The sequence below is a fragment of the Schistocerca gregaria genome, chromosome 6 (genome assembly GCF_023897955.1).
Source record: "Schistocerca gregaria isolate iqSchGreg1 chromosome 6, iqSchGreg1.2, whole genome shotgun sequence".
Lineage (NCBI taxonomy): Eukaryota > Metazoa > Arthropoda > Insecta > Orthoptera > Acrididae > Schistocerca > Schistocerca gregaria.
The window spans coordinates 42,300,466-42,327,486 of NC_064925.1; the positions used below are offsets into that span (position 1 = coordinate 42,300,466).

Genomic DNA, 27,021 nt, shown 5'->3' on the forward strand with positions numbered 1-27,021 from the left:
AGCTTGGTCTATGTTTTTGTGTCATTTGCCATCTTAAATGTAAAATGGGGTGCCTATACAACTTAAGTTTGAAATTTCTTATTCTTACAAAATTTTCATTGTGTTTTCTCACATCTTGTCAAAGGCATTTGCAAATAATGTGTATATCATGTTCGTATTAACATTTACTTGAAGCTTTTGTCGTCTATTTAACACTGCCTTGTTTCTTGTGAAGTTTTCTTTTCTTTTGCTTTCTTCACACCTGCAACATATTGTGCTGTTTGTACCACTGTTGTAATGAAATAATTTCCATTTTGTCTTTGTCTGTATAACTTTCTAAAATTTGTTGCTTAACTTAATTGCTACAAAATTTTCAAATCAGCTATCATAATCTGCATTACTGATATTGACAGAAAGAGCAAAATGGCTGAGCAGGAAAGGCTAGAGGACAAATGAAAGACAGTAGAAGCATGCATGACTAGTGGAAAGATAAATGCTACTTGTAGGAAAATTAAATAAACCTTTGGAGAAAAGAGAAGCACCTGTGTGTGTATTAAGGGCTGAGATGAAAAGCTAGTATTAAACAAAGAAGGAAAGGCTGAAAGGTGGAAGGAATATATAGAAGGGCTACACAAGGAAAACTAATTTCAAGACAGCATTATAGAAGAAAAAGAGGAAGCAGATGATAATGAGATAGTAGGAGGACTGTGATAGTAGACAATATTCCCTCAGAACTATTGAGATCCTTGGGAGAACCAACCATGACAAAAACTATTCTGCCTGGTGTGCAAGATATGTGAGACTGGTGTAATATCCTCAGAGTACAAGAAGAATGTAATAATTCTAATGAGAAAGGAGGCAGATGCTGACAGGTGTTAACCTTATCAGTCTATTAGTTTAGCAAACAATGGAAAATCCAAGATGGAATGCGACCGCATTATGAAAAGGATAGTTGCTACTCAGCAAGCTGAGTCGCAGACAGATACAACGAAAAGATTGTCTAGAAAAAAGCTGTCGGCCCGCAATAGACTACATACACAGTCATGCAAAAGCAACTCATGCACACTTGACCAGTCTTGGGCTCCTGAGGCCAACCGGAGTTGCATTTATGTGAGTGTGTATGTTGTATATTTCCGATGAAGACCTTGTTGGCCGAAAGCTTACTATCAGACAGTCTTTTTGTTGTGCCTGCTGTGACTCAGAATCCCCAGTATATTGTGACTGGCAACTAGTAACTCATGTTTGCAAAATATTGACACAAATTATTTAGATTTAGAGGAACTTTTGATAATGTTGACTGGAAATACATTCTTTGAAACTCCAAATGTAGCAGGGATCAATTACAGGGAGCGAAAGGTTATATGTAGTTTGTAAAAAAAGAAGACAACAGTTATAAGTGTCAAAGAACATAGAAGAGTAGCATTAGGTGAGGTGGGAGTGAGACAGAGTTGTAACCTATCCCTGATTTATTCAGTCTGTACCTCTGTTATTTAATTGGATAGAGTTTGTCAATAATTGATTGTTTTTGTTGTTATATTAGACAATCAGTACATCTGTTAAGCAGTGAAGGAAACAGGTGAATTTGGAAAGGTAATTAGAGTTTAGGGAGAATAAATGAAAACTTAAGAGATATGACAGTGCCATTGTAATTCTGTCAGATACGGTAAAAGACTTGGAAGAGCAGTTGAGCAAAATGGTTATTATCTTGAAAAGGTGAATTTCAACAAAAGTTAAAAAAAATTATGGCATTTAACTCAGGTAAGAGAGGCAATGCTGAGGGAATTAGATTAGGAAATGAAACACTATAAATAGTGAATTACTTTTTTTATTTGAGAAACAAAATAACTGATCATGACCTAGGCAGAGAAGGTATAAAATCCAGACTGACAAATAGCAAGAAAAGCATTTCTGAAGAATAATTTGTTAACATTAAATGTAAATTTAATGCAGGGAAGTCTTGTCTGAACGTAGTGTAGCCTTGTGTAGTAGTGAAGAAGAGAACAGAAGGTTATGAAATGTGATGCTACAGAAGACTAGACGTGTACATTGAGTAACAAATAATGAGGTCTGTAATCAATCTGGTGAGAAAAGCAATTCATGGAATGATTTATCTAAAAGAAGGGATTGGTTGAGAGAACACATTCTAGGGTATGAAGTAACTGTCACTTTGGTAATAGAGGGACATGTAACAGTAACAATTGTAGAGGGAGTGCAAGACTTGAATATGGTAAACAGGTTGAGATGGATGTTGGGCATAGTAGCTACGGAGAGATGAAGATAGTTGTACAGAACAGACTAGCGTGGAGACCAGTCCTCAGACTGAAGACCACCACCACCACCACCACCACCACCACCACCACCACCACCACCACCACCACCGACAACAACAACAACAACAACAACAACAACAAATTTCTGATGGCATAAGGTACCAGCAACATCAAGTTGCTTCTGCTGAATCCTGTCCTGAGCTGGAGGGTGTGACCCATATACAAGTTCAATGCATTTTCCATGGTGATTTTGTGATCAGAATGTGCGAAAATAACTCTAACTGAGATAATGACCATAAGTTTTATGGTGCATGAAATCAGGCTCCTAGCATTGAAAGATTACAGAGAAATTCACTGAGTTCTGATGACTGCGGTGAGAGGGATGGTGCCATGGGGATCACAGATATTCCCTAAGATCTCTGGCAGCATGACATCACAGTCACATTATTTGACCAGTCACAGGTCATATAAGGCCATCACAGTAGCAGTTATGACAATCAATTGCTCCTGCAAAAAGACAAAGGTGATTATCATAGAAAGCTCAAGCTTTTACTCAAATTAAATACAGCAGGGAGACTGAGAATGTTTTATACAAAGATGTTGTCACGAGAAAATATGTTCTCATATCCAGCTAAGTACAGGGTGCAGCATGAGAACTTCCTTATTTTTTTTAAAAAAAAGTCACAAGTCCAATACCCTTAGAGACATCAATTTAATTTTTTTTCTTTACAAAGAGTAACATCTAAAGTTTTGTTCCATTATGTTTTGAAAATAATATCTTGAAGGTGGTCTCTGTTCTGCTCAAAGCATTTGGAGACTCGAAATCGGAAATTTCAGTCCACTTTTTTCAATAAATCTCTGTTGTTGACGGTGGCAATAGCAACACGAATATTGTTCTGTAGCCCAGCCAGGGTCTGCGGGCAATTGGTATAAACCAAGGATTTCAGATAGTCCCATAAGAAAAAGTCATACCGCTAAATCTGGGGCTCATGCTGGTTACTGGAGATCATCCCTCAAAGAGATCAGATGTTCGGTGAAGTGTTCGCGCAACATGGCCATCGATGTTTGTGCCATGCAAGCTGTGGTGCCACCTTGTTGGAACTAGACATCATCCACATCCATTTCGTCAATTTCTGGAAGAAAAAACTGTTCAGTCAACTGAACATAATGCTCAGAAGTGACTGTCACTGCCTTATCATTCTCTTTGAAAAACCATGGGCCAATAATGCCAACTTAAGTAGTGCACACCAAACAGTCACACGTTCTGTATGCAGGGGCTGCTCATGAAGCTCTTGGGGGTTCAAACCCCCCAATACCACATATTTTGTTTATTTACTCAGCCAGACAAATGAAAATGTGCCTCATCGCCGAAGAATATTAAGGTATCATGAGGCAGCTCATTGATTAAGGCTTTACACACATTGTTTTGTGAAACAGAATCACATGGATGAAGTATGTGCACCACTGACACTTTATACGGATGAAATTTCAACTCCTTATGAAGAATTCGTCTTACCGTGTGTTCAGAAGTTGCAAGGGCATCTGCATGTTTGTGTGCAGATCGCTTGGCGGAATTCAAAATCGCCTCTCAATGTTTTCAGGTACTCTAGTGGTTCTTGAAGATCCTGGTTTCTTTTTCTGCACACTTCCAGTATCCATAAACGTGTCTACACACATGATAATTGATTTCTCATAAGGAACACAACCTCCAGGCACAATGTTGAACTGTTTCCTGACTGCACACTGAGTTCTGATGACTGAACATCTATTCAAAGAGTAGTCCGCAACGACGAACACACGCTCTCTCTTCCCCATTGCATGATCACTACTAAACTAACCTTAAACAAAATCAAGTCTCACATATTTTATTGCACTGAAACCCATGCAACAATGAGTAACAGCTGCCGTGAGCTGAGAGTTTCAAATAAGAAAGTCCATGCACCAAATCCTGTATATAGGGAAAAAACCTTCTCACTAAGCAGCAGCAAAATACACACGAAAAAGACTGTTGTAATTGGCAAGCATTCAGAGTCAGTGGCTCCTTCTTCAGGCAGAAGGGTTGAAGGGGAAGGAAGAAGGGTGAAGGAAAAGATGTAGGGAGGTTTAGGAAAAGGGGTAGATTTTCGGAAAGTCGACCAGAACTGCAGGACAGGGGAGACTTTCCGTACGGGGCGAGAAGGAAAGACTGACTGTTGAGGACGGTCCAATAATTTTGTCAATAATTGATTGTTATACATACCCAGGTAGCTATTGTTGTGTAGTGTTCCTTGTCCCAGAATTATTTTCTGACAAATATGATCTTCTCCAATGAGGGTTGCATTTTACAAAAATGTTTTGTGTTGTTAGGCTACATTGTTCATTAGAAAAATGTCGCCGAAATGTTTCAAGTATATCTGGATAACAACATAAAAGATATAAGTCCTAACAAGATGTAGAAGTTATTTCATCTCTCTGGAGGAGAAAATGTTTATTTTTGAAAATGGCTGTTTTAATAGTGAAATTCTCACTTATTTTGGTTTGGAAAAGTGTCCTCTTTACTTATGACATGCAGTTTAAGAGGAGCCTCGAGGAGGTGTTTATGACAATTTCCTTGTTCCCTACCGAATTCCTTAGCAATTAATTTGTGTATTATTTGCCCCTTGCAATTTATAGGTTTTGCGCATCTTCATTACAGTAATGTGATCTCTTTTGATGATCATGGTTGTTTTCTTTTGGTGACTCTTTGATGTGAATGCCATTAAAATAACTTAGGTACTTTAGTACATATTCGTTTATAATTTTTTGCTTATTCTGTACCATTTTACTTCGGCTATCTAGAAAATGTGTTAGCATATCAATATGTGTTATATTCTTTCCTGTTATGGTTTGTGGAATGAACCGTATATCAAATATAATCTTAACACACTTAATTTGTTACTGGTGCTCCACATTCAGTACCAATAAATTAATCTGCCAGGAGAGCACACATTGCTTATTGCAGCCTTTATTTTAAATGAATGATTTACAACAGGTTCTACAAGAGTTTTATATCTGAATTTCTGTGATTGTTTTCTATGTGGCTGCACATCAGTTGTGTTTTGAACTTAATTCGTTCTGACCCAAAACGATGAGAGTACTGCTTAAATAGTAGTGCTGGTATACTTCTTAATGAATAAGCAATTATTAATGACTAAGATTGGGTTATTACAATACCTCAGTGTTTTTACTGCCAACAGGTTACACTTCTTCAGATATCAGTTCCATCAAGAACAGATGTGAAAGAATATCAAGATCTAAAAGAAGAGATGGACCAAATGGTGGGGCGCATAAATGGTCGTTTCACAACTTACAACTGGTCTCCGATTCGATACATTTATGGCCAAGTGGGGCAAGATGAGCTGGCTGCCTTCTATCGAGATGCTGCTGTCGCTCTTGTTACACCTCTTCGAGATGGTATGGTTGACTTTCAATTCCCTTGTTGATCTCAGATGAAATCAGACTGCCAGAAGCTGCTGAATATTTTAATTTCACTGACTTGGTATGCATATTGGGAATGATGCTCAGTGCACATTCTGGAAGTTGTATCCATTGCTTTTGTATCATTAAATGCCAAGACATAGTTTTCTGGTGTTGTGTTTTTCATGTATATGACAGCATAATCTGCAAACATCCTCACAGTACTTCTGATGTTTACTAGGCTTGTTGTACCTGTTGTGAATGATAATGGGCTTACAACACTCCCTTGGGACACAGTCTCAGCTACTTTGACACAATTAATCTCTATATTTTCAATAAAGTCTCTCTAATTGTAAAGTTGGTCTGGCACTGCTCCAGCTCATATTTTATTCAGTAACTGATGGTGGGAACTGTCAAACATTGTCTGCCAGTCAAGGTGCATGGTATTACCTGGGAACTGCTATTTATTGCCACCTGGACAAGCAGGGGAATTGAATTTCACAAGACCACTGTTTCTGAATTTGTGTTGATTTTTATGGAGCAGAGTTTCAATTTTCAAGAAGATCATAATGTACAAACATAAAATGTGTTCCTTAATTTTACCGTAGACTGATGCTAGCCATATAGGCCTATAACTATATACATGTTCTTGAGAAGGCTTCTTCAAAACACGAATAACCTGTGCGATGGTAGGCAATGAAAACCTCTTAACTCTACCTAGCTGTGAAAACTCATAATTCCAGTAACCAGTAATTCCATAATCAAGGAGAGATATGAAAGTGGACGGATTTCACTAATCCGTCAATAACTAGCCTTCTACTGTACAGTTAACACATGTAGCATCATTCTGTACTACTTTATTTTATAAGAAACCACTTTTGTTTCACTTGAAGAATTTAACAAAATGGAGTTATGAGAATTTCATTGCCTACCATTGCTGTGTCTTTTCAAGGCTTAGTTTGTTTCGTTGCTCCAACAGTCTGAGATAAACTGATGCTAGGAGGAGTAAAATTCTATCACCTGGTCTGTATACACTGGCAGTGATGTATTTTGTGTTTGTGCCATGAAACCTTCACTAAGCACACACAACCTCCCTGGCCCTCAGTGTTATTGTTGCTGTAACCTGATGAGTCTTTGCTAACTTTGATAATGAACAGTCGTGAATAAAAGTATGTTTTTATATTTAAAAGCTGCATAACATAATTTTTGTGTGGCTTATCTACCTAACCCATGTAATTTGTAGTCCCACATTTACCATTATGTTTTCTAGTTGTTCAGTTTTGAATGTAGCTTCTTTCAAATTATTTTCCAGTAGTGCAAGAATGTCTGCAAATACGAGGCAGTAAAGTTTTCTATTTGCACCAATCTTGATGTTTCACCAGAATTTCATTCTCACAGGACTGGGTGAAGTGTGGAATTAAGCCAAAGAGGTTGGGGTCCATCCCCCTGTCAAAGACCGGTTGAGAATGAAAATTGTTCCAACAATTCATCTTTAAATGAAACTCTTGATTTAGTTTTCTTGAATGAAATTTTAGTTACATTGATAAGTTTTTATGTTTCAAGCTGTTTGATGTTTCATATTCATCTTATGATTGCCAAGCTTTTTCTGAATACTTGTGTGAATAACTTTGGATAAAAGTTATTCACACAAGTAGGGATGTTATTCAAATGTGACCTTTAACCCCTTTTTTTGTGCAGTGAATGAATTATATCTGTGTTCGATTCCTCAGGCATTAGGTTTGTTTGATTTTCCATTTGCAATGGTCATTCCATTGGTCATGTTACTTCCTGCTTTTAATATGAGCAATTCCTCCAGCTATAGCTTTCAATTTATCATCATTCCCAGTTTGTCAGTTGTGTGTGTATTGGGTATATCCATTGTATAGTTTTGAGTGTATGTTCATTACTCCTTTTCCTGTGTGTGTGTGTGTGTGTGTGTGTGTGTGTGTGTCATAAGAGTATTAGAAGATAAAAGGTGTAACTGCACGTGCTCCCATACATGTTACAGTGAAACTAAGGCTATTCAGATATAAATAATGAAAGGAGGGAAGGTAACAACTCACCATATATGGGCATGACCTGAAATTTAGCAACATTTCAAATCTTGTTTATGTGATTGTCAACTGTCCTGTTCTTCAACTACACTGATTAGCCAGAACATTATGACCACCTACTTAATAGCTGGTATGTCCGTCCACTTTTGGCATAGATAACAGTAGCGACACATCGTGGCATTAAAGCAGTGAGGCCATGGTAGGCCACTGGAGGGAGTTGGCACCAAATCTGCACACACAAATCAACTAATTCCTGTAAATTCCAGGGAGAGGGACAATGAACTCTGATGCCATGTTCAGTTACGCCCCCAATGTATTTGACTGGGTTCACATTTGGCAAGTTGGGGAGGGGGAGGGGGGGCAGCACATCAATTGGAACTGCGTTTCTCAAACCACTCCATCACACTCCTGACCTTATGACATGGTGCATTATCTTGAAAAATGCAACATGATAGTCATGAAAGAATGTATGTGATCTGCAACCAGTGTACAATACTCCTTGACCACCGTGGTGCTTTGCACAATCCCCACTATACCCATGGATGCCCATGTGTATGTTCCCTAGAGTATGAGGGAGCCACTGACAGCTTGTCTCCGTCCTGCAGTACTGGTGTCAAGGAGGTGACAGACTCACGCCCTCCCATTGGCATGATGAAGAAAGTATTGGGATTTGTCAGACATTGTAATGCTCTGTCACTATGCCAATGTCCATTGCCAATGGTCACATGCCCATTTCATTTGTAGTTGTCGATGTTGTGGAGTTAACGTTGGCACGTGCATAAGTCGTCACCTGTGAAGGCCCATCATTAGGATTGTTTGGTGCTCTGTGTGTTCAGACACACTTCAGCATTAAAGTCTGATGTTAGTTCCCACACAATTCACCACCTGTCCAGCCTAAGGCATCCAAATTCTGCAGTGAAGGGTGGCTAGACAACCCTCTGATGTCTGGATGTAGTTTCACCTTGATTTCGCCATGGGTTGAAGACACTCACCACAGCACTCCTGGAACACTCGACAAGTCGTGCAGTTTCCAAAGTGCTCCATGCTGAGCCTCGAGGCCATCACAATGTGCCCTCGGCCAAACTCATATATAGTGTGCCTCCCCATACCAAAATTCATTCTTCACCAGGTGACACTGCTATCGCCTGGATGGGTTTGTATTGATAGGTTGGTCATCATAATGTTCCGGCTGATCAGTGTGTACCGTGAGTTGTTACCTTCACTCATTCCATTTTTTGCATTCATACAGTGTTATTTATGTTGTCATGTGGTTCACATATGGTCTACAAACTCATATCCCTCCTTCATTTTGCCAGTTTAAGACACTAAAGACTTCCTTGAGATACATTTGAAGAAAGAATTCAACATTTCATCTTTTATTTTTCCATTTTTTATTTTAACTCCTCTTTCGTACCCGAGTGTCTTGGAACCAATTTTCATGCCACTGACAGCCCTAAAACAAACTAAAAATCTCTTGAGGTTGAGGTATAGGTCTTGTGATTATATATATTTTGCTACAGAAGTTATTCGAGCTGGTAGCCGATTCATTTCATTTAACATCTGCAATATAAAGATTTGTTCTTTGTTTGTAGGCTAGTGTGGATACTTGTTCCTTAACAAGTTTTCTGAAATTGTCTGCATATCAAAGGCATTCTGCACTATCTTCAATTATTCTTGTACGTACTTGTTTTTCTAGAGCTTGGACAACTGTTCAGACTAGAGCCATACTTTCTCTGCATGTTCACAGCCCGAACCAAATGATTCTAACTCCTCTCTGAGAAATGGGCTAACCTCATCCTTCTCCATTTTATTGAACATCTGGAATTTGTTGTGTACTTTTCTAGGTGTTTGTACCTTGCTCCCTGTTGTTGCTAGAACTTGATTATGATCACTGATTCCAGTCTGGATGTGAACACCATCAGAGAAATGATTATATAGGCTGAGACATTTGTTCCGACCACTTTACAGACAAACTTTTATTTGTTTTCTAGGAATTTTCCTCTTGTTCTCTACTTGTGAAGTAGCACGTTTCCCACTGCTGCTGAAATTGTCAGTGTGTATATGTTGCAGCTGGCTTCTGAGTATTGCTGACAGATGTTGCAGCTCCTGTCAAATAACAATTAACATATTCTACATCGTGGACGATCTCCCTGCTATAGATCTGTTGGGACAATCGTTTGCTCCTCAGGGCCTTTTTAAGGGGACCAAAACTGGCGCAATCACAGGGAAAGAGGCCCGGATTGTATGGAGGGTGGCTGAGAACCTGCCATTTGAATTCCTGCAGGAGTGCCGTGACTGTGCTGGCTGTATGAGGCTTTGCATTTCGTAAAGCAGAATGACCCCACGGGTGAGACTGCCTGGTCATTTTGATTTGATCACTTGGCAAAGGATGGTCAAGGTTTGTGAGTAATGCTGTGCATTCACTGTTGTCCCATGCTGCAGGAAGTGAATCAGAAGGGGGCCATATTGGTCAAAGAACAACTTCAGTACAACCTTTCATGCACTCGTGTGGATGACAATGTTGGCTTGTTTCTTTTTGAGCGCCTCTTATATAATGTAATCTAATTAAATTTCCAGTGGATCAAGATGTTACAGTGCAGGAAAATGTCTGTAGGCAACAGTGGCCATAGAAACTATCTTTGCACTGGTGAGCGAGAAAGTTGTGTTTGCCTGCATTTATTTTAGCATTGCTGTTACTCTTTCTCCTCAGTGAAAGAAGCCTGTGAACATCCATAATATCCTTTTTATAGGCTCAGTACCCTCGGTTAATGTAATCTGATGTGAATCCAACAAATGTATTAGACAAATTGCAGATGTGCACAAAATTAACTTTTAATATTCTTCGTGATTTATGATTGTTGTACGTATTTATGTATCATAATTATGATATTCTTTGCATTCTTTACCATTTATTTTTTAATACTCAAGGATTCTACTGGAAGAAAAGTTATGCAATGAACTGGGAGGTTGTGTGACATTGTTGAAGTTTAACGTGTAATGAGCTTCTGCCATTTTAAAATTTCCATCTAATGTGACCTAATTAAATATTATTTCATTCCAGGAATGAACCTTGTCGCCAAGGAGTTTGTTGCTTGTCAGATTAATGAGCCTCCAGGAGTTCTAATAGTTTCACCATTTGCTGGAGCAGGTGAGATGATGCATGAGGCCCTGATCTGTAATCCATATGAGGTACACATGGCTGCTGAAATAATTCACAGGTTAGCAGCGTGATGTTCAATACTACTACTTCTAAAATATTAGGTGTTTGTTTTTTTTATTTGTTAATATGTAACAACAAGTTCAATGACGGTTGCAGATGCATTATTCATTATGTAGAAAGTGCATGTACAAATTGTTATAAGGAGTAAAACAGTACTGTACTTTTGATTTACTGTATCTAGTTATGTTCAGTATGGTAGTAACAACATGGAACTTCCCCAATTGCACAAGTTAAGGAACAGATGGATTGTTTCAAACCAAAGGGTTGTTAACCAGATGTCCCACACACCAAAAGTGAGCCTGCTTCAGAAATTTGTTGTAGAATGGATAACATTGCAGAAAGCAGTGTCTTATATTTTGCAACATATCAGTGCTAAATAGTGATACATTAAAGTCTTACTTTGGCTTGAACATGTCTGTGTTGTCATTACTGCTGTGACAGTTTCAACTGTGAGTGTATCGCTTGCCAGCTCTGTCAGATCACAATATGGAGTCTGTTGCTGATGTGAAAATTCAGAATGGAACTGTGCCTCATGTAATTCATGAAACATTTGGTTATGACAAAGTTTGTGGAAGTGTGCATCTAGCCATCTCTCAAAGAACTAGGAAGTGCCGAAAGTGGGTGCTAGCTTGACACATCAGTGCAGCACTCCAACAACTCTTTTATTTGTGTCAAAATAAATTTGCTGAATGGGAATGACTTAACATCAGCTGCATTAAGTACAGATATCCTACCTATTGGTGACATGGGAAAATTTGTGCCAGTCTGGGACACGAAGATGGATTTCCTGCTTATCAATAGCAGTCACCTTACCATTAGGTTGCCCATGCATGCTTCATGGACCAACCCAGTCTTCAGTATGTCATACTGTTGACATCCCTATATCATTGTCTACTAGATTTATCAGTGACTGCTCACAGCCTAACCTTGTATCCCTGCACCAATGAGAAGAAGACAGTGGGGAATTGAGACCTATGAAGTTATCATTTTGCACCCTCCTCAGCGTGTAATGTTTACACTCATATCAATTGACAGCCATTCAAAATTAGATCAAAATAAATTCACTGAGTATGAATAACTTGGCATCAGCTGTGCTAGGTGTAGATGTCCTACCTATTGAACAATGGAAAATTCAGGATGGAATAATGACAATATTATTGCCTGTGCCATATGGATCCTTCCTACCAACACCAGCTTTTCTGAATTGCGCAGGTGGGCACTTTCCGTACAATTCATCCTATGTTCCCATAACCCTCCTGGTGTCAACCTTTGTCAGTTGCTGTACACCCATTCAGCCCCTTCCTTATCCCCATTCCAGCACTACACAGCTTTCATTCCACCACCACACCCAGTCTTTTTATTTCACTCCTTTTCTGCTACTCCAACCCTCCCCCCTCCCCCCCTCTCTCCAGCCCTCAGTCTATCCTGCAGCACTTCATTGTCCACCACCCCCACCGTACTATCCCTTCCGTTCCCTGCTCCAGCCTCCCACCCAGTCACCACTCCCATCATGCACTGGTGCTGCTGCTTGCAGTGTGGTTTCAGTTGCCTGCCACTGTAGTCATGTGTGTGAGTTGCATTTGCATGTGTGACAGTGCTATAATTGTGACAGTCTTTTTGTTGTCCCTATCTGTGACTCAGCATCTCCACTATATGGTGATACCAGCTCTCCTTCTTATAATATTGTTATATTATGGGAAGGATAGATTGCTACTCACCATATAGTGGAGATGTGGAGTCACAGACAAGCACACCATGGTGGAAGATAAAAATAATTTTGATTGAAAGCTCACTTGTTTAGCAATCTGTTTAGTTGTGCTTGTCTGCAACTCAACATGTTCACTATATGGTGAGTAGCAGTCTAAGCTTTTCATAATATTGTCCCATCTATTGCTGACATGTGAGACTTTGTGCCAGACAGAGGCTTGAAACCAGATTTCCTGTTTATTGGGTGTAGTCTACTTACCAATATATTATTTGTGCACACTTCACAAACTGACCCAAACATCCATATGCCCCACTGTATGCATCACTTTATACACTGTATCTTATAGAGTCATTAGTGAATGCTCATAGCTTAACCCTTTATTCCTGCACCAATAAGAAAAAGGCTATGAGGCATCAAGACTTATAAATTTATCATGTAGTGCCTGCCTCTACATGTAATATTTACATTGATGATGATGGACATGGGTTTTCTTTCAACTACTGGGCATGGCTTTTTGTTCGAGAGACTATGATAGATAATAGTTAGTTAATAGTAGTTAATCAGCCACAAATCAAGTATAGAATCTCAAAGGGATTACATCAGACCCTGGAGCTTTGTTCAATTTTAATGATGTCAGCCATTTTTCAACACCACAGACACAAATACTTACTGAATGAGGATTAAATTAGGGCAGTTATCGTTGATTTTCCTTTGTAAAGTAACATTTGGAAACAGTTTTGAGCATTTCACCTTTTACTTTGCTACTCTCAATTTCAATTCCTGTCTCATTCACCAGGGACTGGGCAATTAACTTTGTTGCCACTAACAGCCCTTGCATACAATCAGAATTTCTTTGGGTTTTGTGGAAGATCATTTGATAATATCCTGCTATGGTAGTCATTGAAGACCTCGTGACTGCCAAACCTGTTTCATTCAGCATCTCTCTATTTACTGTTCTACACTTTGTTCTAAACCTATTATGCAGCAGTCTCTTATTCTTTTGAAGTTTTTTTTACAGTTACTGTATACTGTGGATTCTACTGGGTACATATCTATCCAGTGTATGATCAACTACTCTTTCAAAATTTTAGCCATAGTTCCTCTACATGCTCCTACCCTATGTAAAAGTTTTAAGTTCCTCATTGAGATATGACACTACTGATTTTCTCTAGTTTACTGAACATATATATCCTCCTGCTTGTTTTAGTTGTCCTTTTTGCTGTGGTAATCACTGCTGCCACAACCACATCAGTGTCACTGATATCTGTTTCGATGTTGACGCCCTCAAAGAAGTCAAGTCTCTTTGTTGACGTTAGATCCAATATATTTCCATCAAGATTGGATTTTGAACTATAAGCTCTTGACAGTTCTCAGAGAAGGCATTTAGTAATGTTTCAAAGGAAATCTTATCGTGCCAACCAGTAGCAAAGTGTAGCTTTCCGAATTGATTGCTGGAAGCTTAAAGTCTCCTCCAGTGATTACAGTATGATTCAGAAACTTACTTGCGAGCTAACTGAAGTTTTCTCTAAAGTTTTCAATTATATCTGTAGATAAGTCTGTTGGACAATTGTAAGATTCAATTGCCATTTTATGCCCATCCCTGATACTGAGTGTTGTGTACATAGTTCCGCGTAGTCAGTGCATACACAACTTTCCCAGTAGAGCACACCCCGCTAAGCACAACAGCGCAGGAGCAGCGCACGTCCTTCTCCACACTATGAGATGGCTCTGTCTTAGGGACGATCCATGTATTAATATGTAACGCAGCCAATGAGATTGCTGTTAACGTAGAACCTTTTCTCCTCGCGGATCACACTCGCGAAGTGATACCTGAACGCTCGAAGTATTATAACGAGTGTACAGACCTCTGATTAGTCAGTCTGCCTTAGTCTGCATTTATGTGCACCTGTCTGTACCAGTCTACATTAGCCTGTACCAGTCTATAGTCAAGTTTCAGTCTGCGCCTAATAAGATTATCATATTCCTGTACATAGCCATGAAGATAAATGTATAGACACTTTGTCAAGTATCAGAGATATGTGAGAATAAGATTAACATACCAAGACCAAAGGAACTTCAGATTGTCAATTGTAAATAGCATCCAGAATCAAGATAAGTTATTTATATGCTTGTTATTATTTTAATAAATGTGTGTGAAAATTAATCAAGTTCTGTTTAAAGTTGGTCACTGTCGATCTGCTACTCTAAGTGTGCAAATGGCATTTGTATCATCTGACCTAATGGCAGAAGATAAACATGCCACAATAAGACCACGAGACATATTGCTGACACTCGCCTACTTCGTTAGAGCGACAAGTCAAATAAGTTCAAAGAAGTTCAGGAAGTTGTAGCTAGCACGTCACAGAACCTTTCAAATCTCAGGTTCAGTCCTTCCATTGTGTTATGACGCACCCCGTTAAGAGCAGGGTATGTCAGGAAGTCAGCCCAGAAAGCCCTATTATGTTCCATGCAGATACCTTAAGGGCAATCCGAACACGCCAATAGTTGTAACACCTAATTCCGCATGTTCAACTTTGATCGTGCTGACGTTGCCATCAGCTTGGCGGAAACAGAATCCCTGTTTGGTTGTGTTCAAAATGCTCTCTCACACAGCGTCATTGATCATTTTAACGTAAACGACATTGCTGAAAATCGATAGGTGGATATCCCGAAGTTCCAATGGCGTGATCGTCGCCTCCTTGCGGTCGTACATACTCCGGGCGAAAGCTGAAACGTAATGTCGATTACCTGAGTTTATTTCTAATGATCTCAGACAGCGAAGCTCGCGTGCAGGCTAAGTCGCAATGTAAACAAACACCAGCTTACATGCTCCGCAGGAGGAAGTACAGCACGTCAACTCCGGGCAGCCGCTGAGGCCAAAGTGACCGCTAGTCAGCGGGTGCATGTATATCTAACAAACAAAAAGTGGAGATTCAGCTGATTTTCTCGTGGATAAAAGTTCATGTGGTACAAAAATCAATTTCCATCACTACGTCCAATCTCCGCATTAGAAAACAACAAAACATAGACGTAATTAGAAAATGTTCTTTAAACTCACCAAACTGCAGTCACAGGTAAGACTGTGGATGCCGTTGGAGGTGTCACATTGCTGTTAATGACACTGTGAAGTCCTCTCCTGGTTTGTCAATCACTTCTCTGCTTACTGTTGTATTGATGTCATCCAGAAATCAACCAAAGAGCAGTGATCGGTGCTGGGAACAATGCTGTAGATTGTGAGCTTCATTGAAACTCTGTGCACAAAGCTGGTCTCCTCAACTTTCTCTGTTAATCACTGGAATAATCCAAATATGACCCCAGAGCCCAGATGACAGGTGTCATTTGATCCAATGAGCACCACAATCTGCAGTTGGCTGCACCCTGTTCCCCCAATGGCTGCTGGACTAATCTCATCAACATGTCAAATAAAGTAAAGCCCCCGGGTATACACACTAAGTGTACATGATGTTCTGTTGTGTCCCTTGCTGCCATTTCCCTAAGGGGTACTATCATTCACTGTACATTTCAGTTGCCAATTTTGTGTTAGGAGAAGAGCCAACACCGTGTTACAAATGGAGGCTGAAATGCACCCGTTTTAGCTCAAGCAGGCTAGCGTGAGGAGGGAAGAACTATAGTGACATGAGGTCTGGAACATGACAAGGAATGAGAATTCAGGAAGCGGACGAAATTAGTTCGATACTTCAATCCATTAATGATGAACGTCGCTCTTGATGGTACATGATTCACAATATTATCAGTTCAGAATACATTCTTGAAGATATTGCTTATACTAACTGAATATTTCACCCTGCTAGGTCGTAGCAAACGATGTAGCTGAAGGCTATGCTAAACTGTCGTCTCTGCAAATGAGAGCGTATGTTCACAGTGAACCATCACTAGCAAAGTTGGCTGTACAACTGGGCAAGTGCTAGGGAGTCTCTCTAGACTAGACCTGCCGTGTGGCGGCGCTCGGTCTGCAAGCACTGATAGTGGCGACACACGGGTCCAACGTATACTAACGGTCTGTGGTCGATTTAAAGGCTACCACCTAGCAAGTGTGGTGTCTGGCGGTGACACCACAGCCAATGATTTTGCATTTGACTCATTTTGACACTGGACAAAGCAGGTTTCCCCAAAACAGATGAAGTGAGTCCCACTGGCTCAATTTCAGTTTCAATGAAAGACAGCACCACAAACTTGTTGATTGGGGGATGAGTATAACACCTTGAGTGCTCCATGGCCTCCATACACCCTGTACAGGATGCCTAGCTTTACCATTGAAATGCCACTTATAGGCAAGTGGATGAGTAATCACAGATTCCTTACTTTCTTCAGAGGAGGCAGGATCCACAGGAGAGGGTAGTACTTGAAGTAAATTTGGTACAAGTACCACAGTTATGACTCTTGGGAGCTTTTCCAACACACTGATTTGCAGCAGCTGCTAATCTTTTGGCAGTAGTCAGGGCAATTTCCAGCCACTCACAATTGTCAGCCAACTCACTCTGTGTTCAAGAACAGTATTAACAGTGGGCTGCATTTTGGCTGGTGCAGTGTATTACAGCACAGCAAACAAGTAACTTTAAACTGAGTGTGCTAATTGTCTTTTAATGAGTTGAGTTAAAAAATGCTGAAACTTGTCTGGAAATCAGGGAATTTTACTTGGGGAAGCTTGTGGCAACCCTGATGGCACTATTGAATGTTCGATATTTCATGGCATGTCACAGTGCAAACAGTTATTAATACAACTGATGAAATATTTTGCAGAAACAATGTGAACAGTCGAATATGTTAATCTAGAATTTCAAATCGACACACAAATCTTGCAGACAGGGTCTCACACAAAAGAAAACTACGAAGTGGGATGTTGCCTGTGAATGAATATGCAAATTGCAATGATTTTTTTCTTAGCTGTTTCTACACTGGTGTACCAAAGATCACTGCAGCCTGAGTTTATCTCAGTCAAAATTGCAAAAATGTGCAGCACCAACAAAGTATGTCTTCTGCCTGTTGCACTAACAGTTGCCACAATCACATAAAGATTGGTAGTCAGCTATTTAAATGTTTTTGAAACATGCAATGGGTTATGCAACTGCATAATGCATTTAGCAGGTTTTTCAAGACAATGGCTAACCATTTTGTTTGTCTGTTGTCTTGGAAAACCTGTTTTTTATGTCAGGGATTTGGAAAGGATAGTGATACCAAACTACCTAAAAATTTATTATTATTATTATTTTAACAAAGATTTCCTATTAGCTTAACATCCATCTATAGTTCAACTGCTATCAGTTCACAAGTACTGGTTGAAAAATTAAACAATACAGTAACATCAAAATACGATGAAGTCAAACCTAATGACTTCAGGAGTTTATTCAACATGCACTTTGAAGAAACTCAAATAAATCAATATATTCTTTTGTATCCTAGAAAGAGAAGAAAAAACTTCTTATCATGTTAACCAGTAACACTCAGCAGTGTAATAAAGTCCAAGTTCACATGTAGTAAATCCTGGTTTACATGAAATTCACTTCATCCTCTTCCATTATATCAGAATTGCTCCAACTGTCATTGTATCCAAAGTCAGCTATGCAGCCTTCTTTCATAGCAACTTTAGAAGCAAAGAGGATTTTGTGGACCTGCTAATTCTTGTTTGTATCCCAGTTTTCATCATTCTCCAGCTTTGGTGCCTTCACTTGATCACTTTTCTTCAACACCTGCAGTGCAGCAGTTCTTCCTGACATTTTTCCTGTGTTACACTGGCTTCTAGGTTCATTTATGTCAGTGTTATAAGAGGGATCACCTAGAACTAAAGTCACCTTCTTGTTCATGCTACATCTGATTGCAATTTTTTTATTTACTTCTGGAATTTGAAATGTTACTGTCCTAGCTGTTTGAGGATACCACCAGAGTAGGATTTCCAGTTTCTGAATGCATATCTTTGTCCCTAGTGGTTTGCCTTAGCATGCCTTTCTATCAGCTTTGTGTACTCTTCTGGGCTGTCAGTCACATTCCTGTGCCTGATGCACATAGTGCACTTTGCAACACAGTGCATTCCCCCCTCCCCTCTCAGAAGACTTGCAGCACATTTTGAAATGCAGATTATAACAAAATCTGTTGGTCATAAAATAAAGAAGGATGTGGGATGAAAACCCTGAAATTTAACTTTCTGTCATATAGCAGGTTGCTACCCAGGCATGACTCATAACTCACCCTCACAGTGGACTTTCTACAAAATAGTGAAAGCAACAAAGCATATGAGTGTGGGATTTGTGTCTGTGTCTAGATGCCATGATTGGCCACATTTGAACTCTTCCGTCAGGATGGTGAACTTGGAGTTGGGGTGGCTGCCTAGGATGGATGTAGGGTTCCATATTGGTTTGATTCCTATAGATGCTATCGATATGTGGGACTACACTAGGCATGGCCTTCACCTCAATAGGAAAGGGAAGGGAAAACTGTCTGAGTTGATTGCAGAAAACTTAAGGAGGGGACACTGCCACAAGTGGTAAAATACCAGTGGTCACAGGTGTCAGAGGGATGCCTTTTTTAGGATAGGGAAGGGGGAAAGAAAATGTATTTTAAGAGAGATTGGAAGACACACTCAGATTGAGAAAACAGATGAACAGGGGTCAGATTTTAGCATACAGCCTCCATTTAAACAATATTTAACAGAAAGTAATCAGAAACTGCTAGTTCATCTTCGCCAAAGCAGTTATAATCCCATTAGTATGCAGTATCAGTTATCTTTATTACACCATAACATTCCGGGACTCAGAAATAAAATTGGTGAACTACTCATTTGTATCGATGAAATGAATTCATCTAACCAAATTGACATAATCTGCCTCTCTGAACATCAAGTGACCACTGGTATAGATATGTTGGACATTTCAGGATTTAAGCTAGCTTCCTACTTCTGCAGAGTAGCTATGGATGGAGGAGGAGTTGCCACATTTATTAAAAACTGCCATAAATTCGAGAACATTGACATTAATAAATTCTGTTTAGAGCAGCATCTAGAAGCATGTGCAACAGAAGTAGAGTTCCATAACAGATCCTATATAATAGTAACTGCAGGAAATTATAATCTAATCATAAATCATCTAGAAGCTCTTTTGGGTTATGTAACAGGAAGAAACAAAGAACTTTTGATTGCTGGTGACTTTAATGCTGAGTTTCTAATGCATTCTTCCAGTAAACATTTACTGCAGTTAGTAATGTCTTTCAATCTAACTCACACTGTAAACTTTCCAACTAGGATCACTAAATCCTCAAGGACAGCCATTGATAACATTTTATAGACAAATCAAAGGAACAAAATCATATCATAAAACCTGTAATAAATGGACTATCAGATCATGACATGCAGTTCCTTGTTTTAGTTGTAAATTCTAAGCAGATTATCAATAGTGCGTAATCTGAGTACAGGAGAGTAGTCAATCAACCAAAAATTGAGTGTTTTAGAAAACTGCTCAAAGATATGAATTGGAAAGATGTTTATAGTCCACAACATGAATGAAAAATATAACACATTCACGAACAATGTTAGTACCATGTTTGAAAACTGTTTTCCTCTAAAAGTTTACTCAAGTTAAACAGAAGTCTGTAATAAAACCATGGATTTACACAAGGAATAAAGATTTCCTGCAAGACAAGAAGGAAAATGTATCTGTCAACCAAGAATAGCTCCAATGCTGATGATTTAGCTAAATATAAGGAACACTGTAAAATATTATAAAAACTAATTCAGACATCTAAACAAATGCACTAAGAGAAGAAGATAGCAATGTCAGGGAACAAAATAAAAACAATATGGGATATAGTGAAAGACGAGACTGGTTGAGCCAGAAAGGAACAGGAGCAAGTAGCATTAAGGGTAGATGACACATTAGTAACCGATGGGCATAGTGTGGCAAATCTATTTAACAAATACTTAATATCTGTTATTGAGAGAATGGGATTGTCAGGATCAGTAAATAATGCCTTGAATATCTGAAACTAGCCTTTACAAATAGTTTCAGGTCCATGAATATGTCACTCACTTCACCAAAAGAAATAATTTCCATAGCAAAATCTTTAAAAACAAAGCATTCTAGTGGTTACTATGAAATATCAACGAAGTTAATTAAGGCATGTTCTCATCAGTTACACTGCCAGAAGCAGAGTTCGTTTTGTTTGCAGATGACACAAGTATTGCAATAAATAGTATGTTGAGTGTAGTTCTAGAAAGGTCTGCTAATGATATTTTCATGGATATTAATAAATGGTTTAAAGCCAACTCACTAACATTAAACTTCGAAAATACTCACTATATGCAATTCAGAACCTGTAAAAGGTTTCCACCCAGCATATGCATAAAGTATGAAGAAGAGCAGATAGAAGAGGTTGACAGTCTTAAATTCCTGGGATTACAACTTGACAATAAATTCAGTTGGGAGGAGCACACCACAGAACTGCAGAAACGCCTTAAAAAATCTCTGTTTGCAATTCGAGTGTTAGCAGACGTAGCTTGCGTACTTTGCCTACTTTCATTCCGTTATGTCATATGGTATAATATTTTGGGGTAACTCTTCAAGTCAAACAAAAGTTTTCAGAGACCAAAAGCTTGTAATATGTATTATTTGTGGAGTAAATTCACGGACGTCCTGTAGAAGCCTCTTCAAAGAACAAGAACAAGAACTACTAACTACTGCCTCTCAGTATATTTACTCCTTAATGAAATTTGTCCTAAATAATATATATCTTTTTCCAACGAACAGCTCAGTTCATACATACAATACCAGGAACAAAAATATCTGCACAAGGACTTAAAAGCACTTACTTTAGTTCAAAAAGGGGTCCACTACTCAGAAACACTCATCTTCAATAATCTACCAGCAAACATAAAAAATTTAGCTACAAATAAAGATCAGTTTAAAAGGAGGCTGAAAGACTTATTAGTGGTCAATTTTTACTCCATCGACGATTTTTTTAAATAGAAACAAATGATATATATATATATATATATATATATATATATATATATATATATATATATATATATATATAATAGAAAGAAACTTCCACATGGGAAAAATATATTAAAAACAAAGATTCCAAGACTTACCAAGCGGGAAAGCGCCGGCAGACAGGCACATGAACAAAACACACAAACACACACACAGAATTACTAGCTTTCGCAACCGATGGTTGCTTCTTCAGGAAGGAGAGGGAAAGACGAAAGGATGTGGGTTTTAAGGGAGAGGGTAAGGAGTCATTCCAATCCCGGGAGCGGAAAGACTTCCCTTAGGGGAAAAAAAAGGACAGGTGTACACTCGCACACACACACATATCCCAGGACAGGTGTACACTCGCACACACACACACACACACACACACACACACACACACACACATACATGTGCGGATGGATGGATGTGTGTGTGTGTGTGTGTGTGTGTGTGTGTGTGTGTGTGTGTGAGCGAGTGTACACTCGCACACACACACACATCCCAGGACAGGTGTACACTCGCACACACACACACACACACACACACACACACACACACACATACATGTGCGGATGGATATGTGTGTGTGTGTGTGTGTGTGTGTGTGCGCGAGTGTACACCTGTCCTTTTTTTCCCCTAAGGGAAGTCTTTCCGCTCCCGGGATTGGAATGACTCCTTACCCACTCCCTTAAAACCCACATCCTTTCGTCTTTCCCTCTCCTTCCTGAAGAAGCAACCATCGGTTGCGAAAGCTAGTAATTCTGTGTGCGTGTTTGTGTGTTTTGTTCATGTGCCTGTCTGCCGGCGCTTTCCCGCTTGGTAAGTATATAAATAAAATAGAAAGAAACTTCCACATGGGAAAAATATATTAAAAACAAATTCTGTGTGACAAAATTATTTCTCTGAAATACCCTCTCCTCCAGGACTGCTGGTCCCATAAGGTTTATGGAGGAGCTTGAGTGAAATTTGGAAAGTAACAGAAGAGTTGGTAAGATCCTGGATTTAAGTCCCAGTCTGGCACACAGTTTTAATCTTGCAGGAAGTTTCAGATCAGCTGATACTACACTGCAGAGTGAAATATTCGTTCCAGACCCATAGTGTTCTTTTTAATCTAATGAGTTATTTCCGTCACACAAAATTTTTGGTGAGTAGAACAATGACTGCAATAGGCATATAACTTTTGCAGATTTCAAGTTTTGTGCTCATATACTTCTATCTTTTTCATTCATGTTTATATATTTATACTACTTCTTTTTCATTGGTCTCCTCTGCCCTTGAAAGAAATTGATCTTTCTTTTTATATGTTATTGATTTTCCTATTCTGTATACTGAATCTGTCTCCTTATAAAAGAGCGGGTTTATAAAATGAGGATGTTAATAATTCAGTGTAGTCTCTCTCTCCACTGTCACTGACTCTGACTCTTCCTTTTTAAAGATAATGGCTTTTGTTCTTAACCAGCATTTTACTTTAAGTTTTGAATTACATATGTAACATGTGTATCTCTTTAATATTAATCCGATCTGGTTTTATTCCTATTTGGTATTTTATTTTAATTGTTAAAGTTGTTGCAATGAGTGTAAAAGTGTTACTTGAAGTGAATAATGAATTTTTATGGCAGGGCATTAACAATGCCTGAAGATGAACGGACACTACGAATGAACTACCTTCGTCGGAGAGAAAAGCTTCATGATGTAAACTATTGGATGAAATCATTTTTCAAGGCCATGGGCTCACTGAGGGAAGACGGTGATGATGGTTTACCCACAACAATGCAGCCAGTGACTATGGATGACTTTGATGAATATTTGTCCAAGTAACAACACAGAGTATTCATTGTGAAGTAATTAAGAGCTAGTTTAAAATGTTGGGATCCATTTCTGATCATGGCCTCTCTCAGGTACCTGGGCAACCACCACAAGCTGGCCCTGCTGCTGGATTATGACGGAACCCTGGCTCCTATTGCACCTCACCCAGACTTAGCAATTCTGCCTCCAGAGACCAAGAGTGTCTTGGAACGATTATCAAACATGCCTGATGTTTATGTTGCTATTATATCTGGAAGAAATGTTGTAAATGTGAAACAAATGGTAAGTATCTACATCTTTTCATGGCACAATAACTGTTGAACTAAATTTCCACTGTGCAGCCGGATGAACTCTGTTTATTCTTCTTCTTCTTCTTCTTCTAATAATAATTGGGCTTTATACCTTTTTTCCATCTTCAGAGTGAGCCATCAGATCAAACCTACAGGACTCAATCCATTGTTTCCATAGACACACAAAAACTAGAGACGTTGATCGATGGCAAAGTGTATGCATTAACTGAATATGTGCGTACATGCTCAATCTGTACTAGGATGTCAATATACAATTATTAGGTGCACTGTAGTGACATCTTTTTCAAGTTTGTTAAAGATAGTGCTGTATTCCATGATTTGTCCATGTTGGAACCACTCTCTCTAATAATTAAATTCTTCGTCGAACTAATTTCAACTGCTTCTTTCACCACTGAATCCCATAAGATGAAGTCATTGCTAGAATTTTGACTTTTTCATACTATTTCTAGAATTTTGACTTTTTTATACTATTTTTAATGACTGGTGTTGACGCAGTGTTCTGTTACAGCTGATCTCTTGGGCTTTAAGATCCAGGTGTACCTACAGCGTTCCATGCATCTTCCTTGTACTATAGGAGTCATTTTCCTTATTTGTAAAAGGCCACACTTGCAGGGAATCGTGTAAACCCCAGCTTTGCTGTGTATCAAGTTATCTTTGCCAGAACCCAAAAGTGCTTCTGTCTTCCGTGGATGGTAAAGCACTTTGTGCTTGGAGAGGAGCCAACCTATTTTTGACTAAAGCTTTCCCAGGTGTGGCAGGAAAGCCATGGATTTAAACTTCTATCTGTCTTGTAGTGTGGCTCGATTTTGAGAATACATCACAAGTATTTTAAAATCATTTAAATTCAATTTTGCAGTATAAATCAAAGAGGAGTCCTGCCTTCCGTTTGTGAATATTTTGATTTGTTTGCAAAAATGATGGCATGTTGGCTCACACAGATTATTGGAAACTGCCTCATACAGACTTATATTTACATGCAAATAGCTGCCACCACCATTCCCATATGATGAGTGTCCTCACAATTTTGGTTTGTAAAGCACACAGCATTGTGGATGAGAACAGTCTGTATGATGAGATTCTACACTAAGAGAATTTTTGAAGCAAATGGGTGTTCTCCACAACAGTTTTGTAAAGTGCTACAAATAACAAAGATGGATACAAGGAGTCAGGTAGAAGACCAAGAGAGATTTAAATTAGTGGGTTCCCTGACTTATGTGGGAAACCTGTCATCAAAACTAGGTTAAACCTCCAGGAATGAAGTTAAAGTAATTTTTGGCCTCCCATGAAGATAGCAGCATTTTGGGGTTCCATCAAAGACTACTTGACATTTTGCAAGACTGAGATTTAACAAGATGTGTTGCGAGTGTGTGGTTTATCATTCATCAGGTAGACAACTCCATGAAAGCTGCATGGAATACTCCATGAAAGACGCATGGAATAACCTAGGTACATTCAGGTCTTACCGCCCAAAAATGTATCTGTGGCAGAAAATATTGCATCAACACTAAATCACACTGTGAAGCATGAAAATATCAAACTTGTATCATAACTTCATCTTTTTGCAACTAGGTGACAAAAGAACCAGTTGAAATTTATTTTGTGAAGAGTGTCATTAACAGAGATTGCAGTTTCTGTGTGCACAAATCATGGAATTATGTGCTTTCTTTAACTAACTCACAAAGACATCATTACAATACAGTTAATAATATATATATTGATGCCCAGCATTTATCAACCATGTAGCCACACTCAGTTTATGCATACTCTTTGCCGCTGATCAATTTCTCTGATACTCGTGTTTCTGTGGTGTAAAACAATGGAACAAGTACTGTAGCTTCAGTCTGTTGGCTCACTCTGAAGATGATGAAAAGGTATCACGCTGAAAAATCAGAAGAGGAAGAAACAGAGTTTATTTGGCTGAAATCCCAGCATTTAATTTATCAAATGGTAAGTAAGTCATATGCCAATGGCCTTGCCGCAGTTGTAACACTGGTTCACATCAGATCACCGAAGTTAAGAGCTGTTGGGCTGTGCTTGCACTTGGATGGGTGACCATCTGGTCTGCCAAGCGCTGTTGCACTCAGCCCTTATGAGGCAAACTGAGGAGCTACTTGCTCCATTAAGTTTCGGGAATGCAGCCGCATGAATTCTGCTTCTTGATTGAGAAGTAGCAGCTCTGGTTTCGGAAAGTGACATACAGCCAGGAGAGTGGTGTGCTGACCACATGCCCCTTCGTATCCACATCCAGTGGCGCCTGTGGGCTGAGGATGACACGGCGGCCAGTTGGTACCCTTGGGCCTTCATGGCCTGTTCCGGAGGAGTTAAGTAAGTCATATAGAAGCTCATAATATCACAATTCCAGAAACTGGTGCAAGGGAAGTCTACAAGTGAATGAGATTATAGTGCAGACATTTTCAAGATTTTTTAATGTGGGACGAAATTTTGATGTGCTGCTCACCAGCACTTCTTGTAATGTCTTGAGCAATTATTCTTTGTTATCTTGGATTGGTTAATGTTTTGTACACTAGTATATCGATTTAACTCATTCACTGTTTGTGTTATCTTAGGTTTTGCAAATTAACTTGCGTATACCAGATTATGGCTCTGTTTCTCAGGGTGGATGTTGTTTGCATCAATTTCTCCACCATTTCAATCACTATTTTACCTGACACCTCTGCAGGTTGTGCTATATGTACCTCTGGCTTTCGTAATGGTATCATTGAAAATGTGGTGCCAGTAAAAGTAATGTAATAGTTGTGTACTGTACAAGTGGTCGTTTAACAGGGAGATCAGTAAAAAATGACTCTTATCCCTTTCAAAGGAGTTTGTTGTAAAATACAGGGAAAATCTTGGCTCCCAGGTTCTAGTTCATCCCTCCAACACACCATAATTATTTGAGTTATCATCAGATTATTTCCCAAATCCATTTGACAGGAAAGACATTCAGCTTGGCTGGACAATACTACATAAGCTAACTCACAAGAGAAAAAAAGGGAGGAAATATTAAGAAATAAATGAGATATTGTTTTAAAGACTGTGATGTTCCTCTATGCGTGATATATTCTTTCAGGAATTTTCACATGCTAAAAATCTGTATGAGGCATGTAGCAAATGAGATTGACAAAATGGATAAAAATTATATTTTAGGCTCCTTAAAGCCTGAGGTAAATCATAATGGATTATCTGTTATGGCAATATTTCTTTTTGGGACATATCGAAAATGTAGTCATTGTTATCGCAAGATACATTACAGA

General features: G+C 39.0%; 1 protein-coding gene across 2 annotated transcripts in view; it reads left to right on the forward strand.

Annotated features, from left to right (window-relative positions):
* The window catches only part of LOC126278676 (uncharacterized), a 251,338-nt gene that overhangs the window by 183,852 nt on the left and 40,465 nt on the right, over positions 1-27,021 (forward strand). For both annotated transcript variants that reach the window (XM_049978916.1, XM_049978917.1), the window contains exons 9-12: positions 5,465-5,681; positions 10,800-10,956; positions 23,270-23,464; positions 23,549-23,738. In XM_049978916.1, coding sequence (XP_049834873.1) covers positions 5,465-5,681; positions 10,800-10,956; positions 23,270-23,464; positions 23,549-23,738 — 759 coding nt within the window. The remainder of the gene's footprint in view (positions 1-5,464; positions 5,682-10,799; positions 10,957-23,269; positions 23,465-23,548; positions 23,739-27,021) is intronic.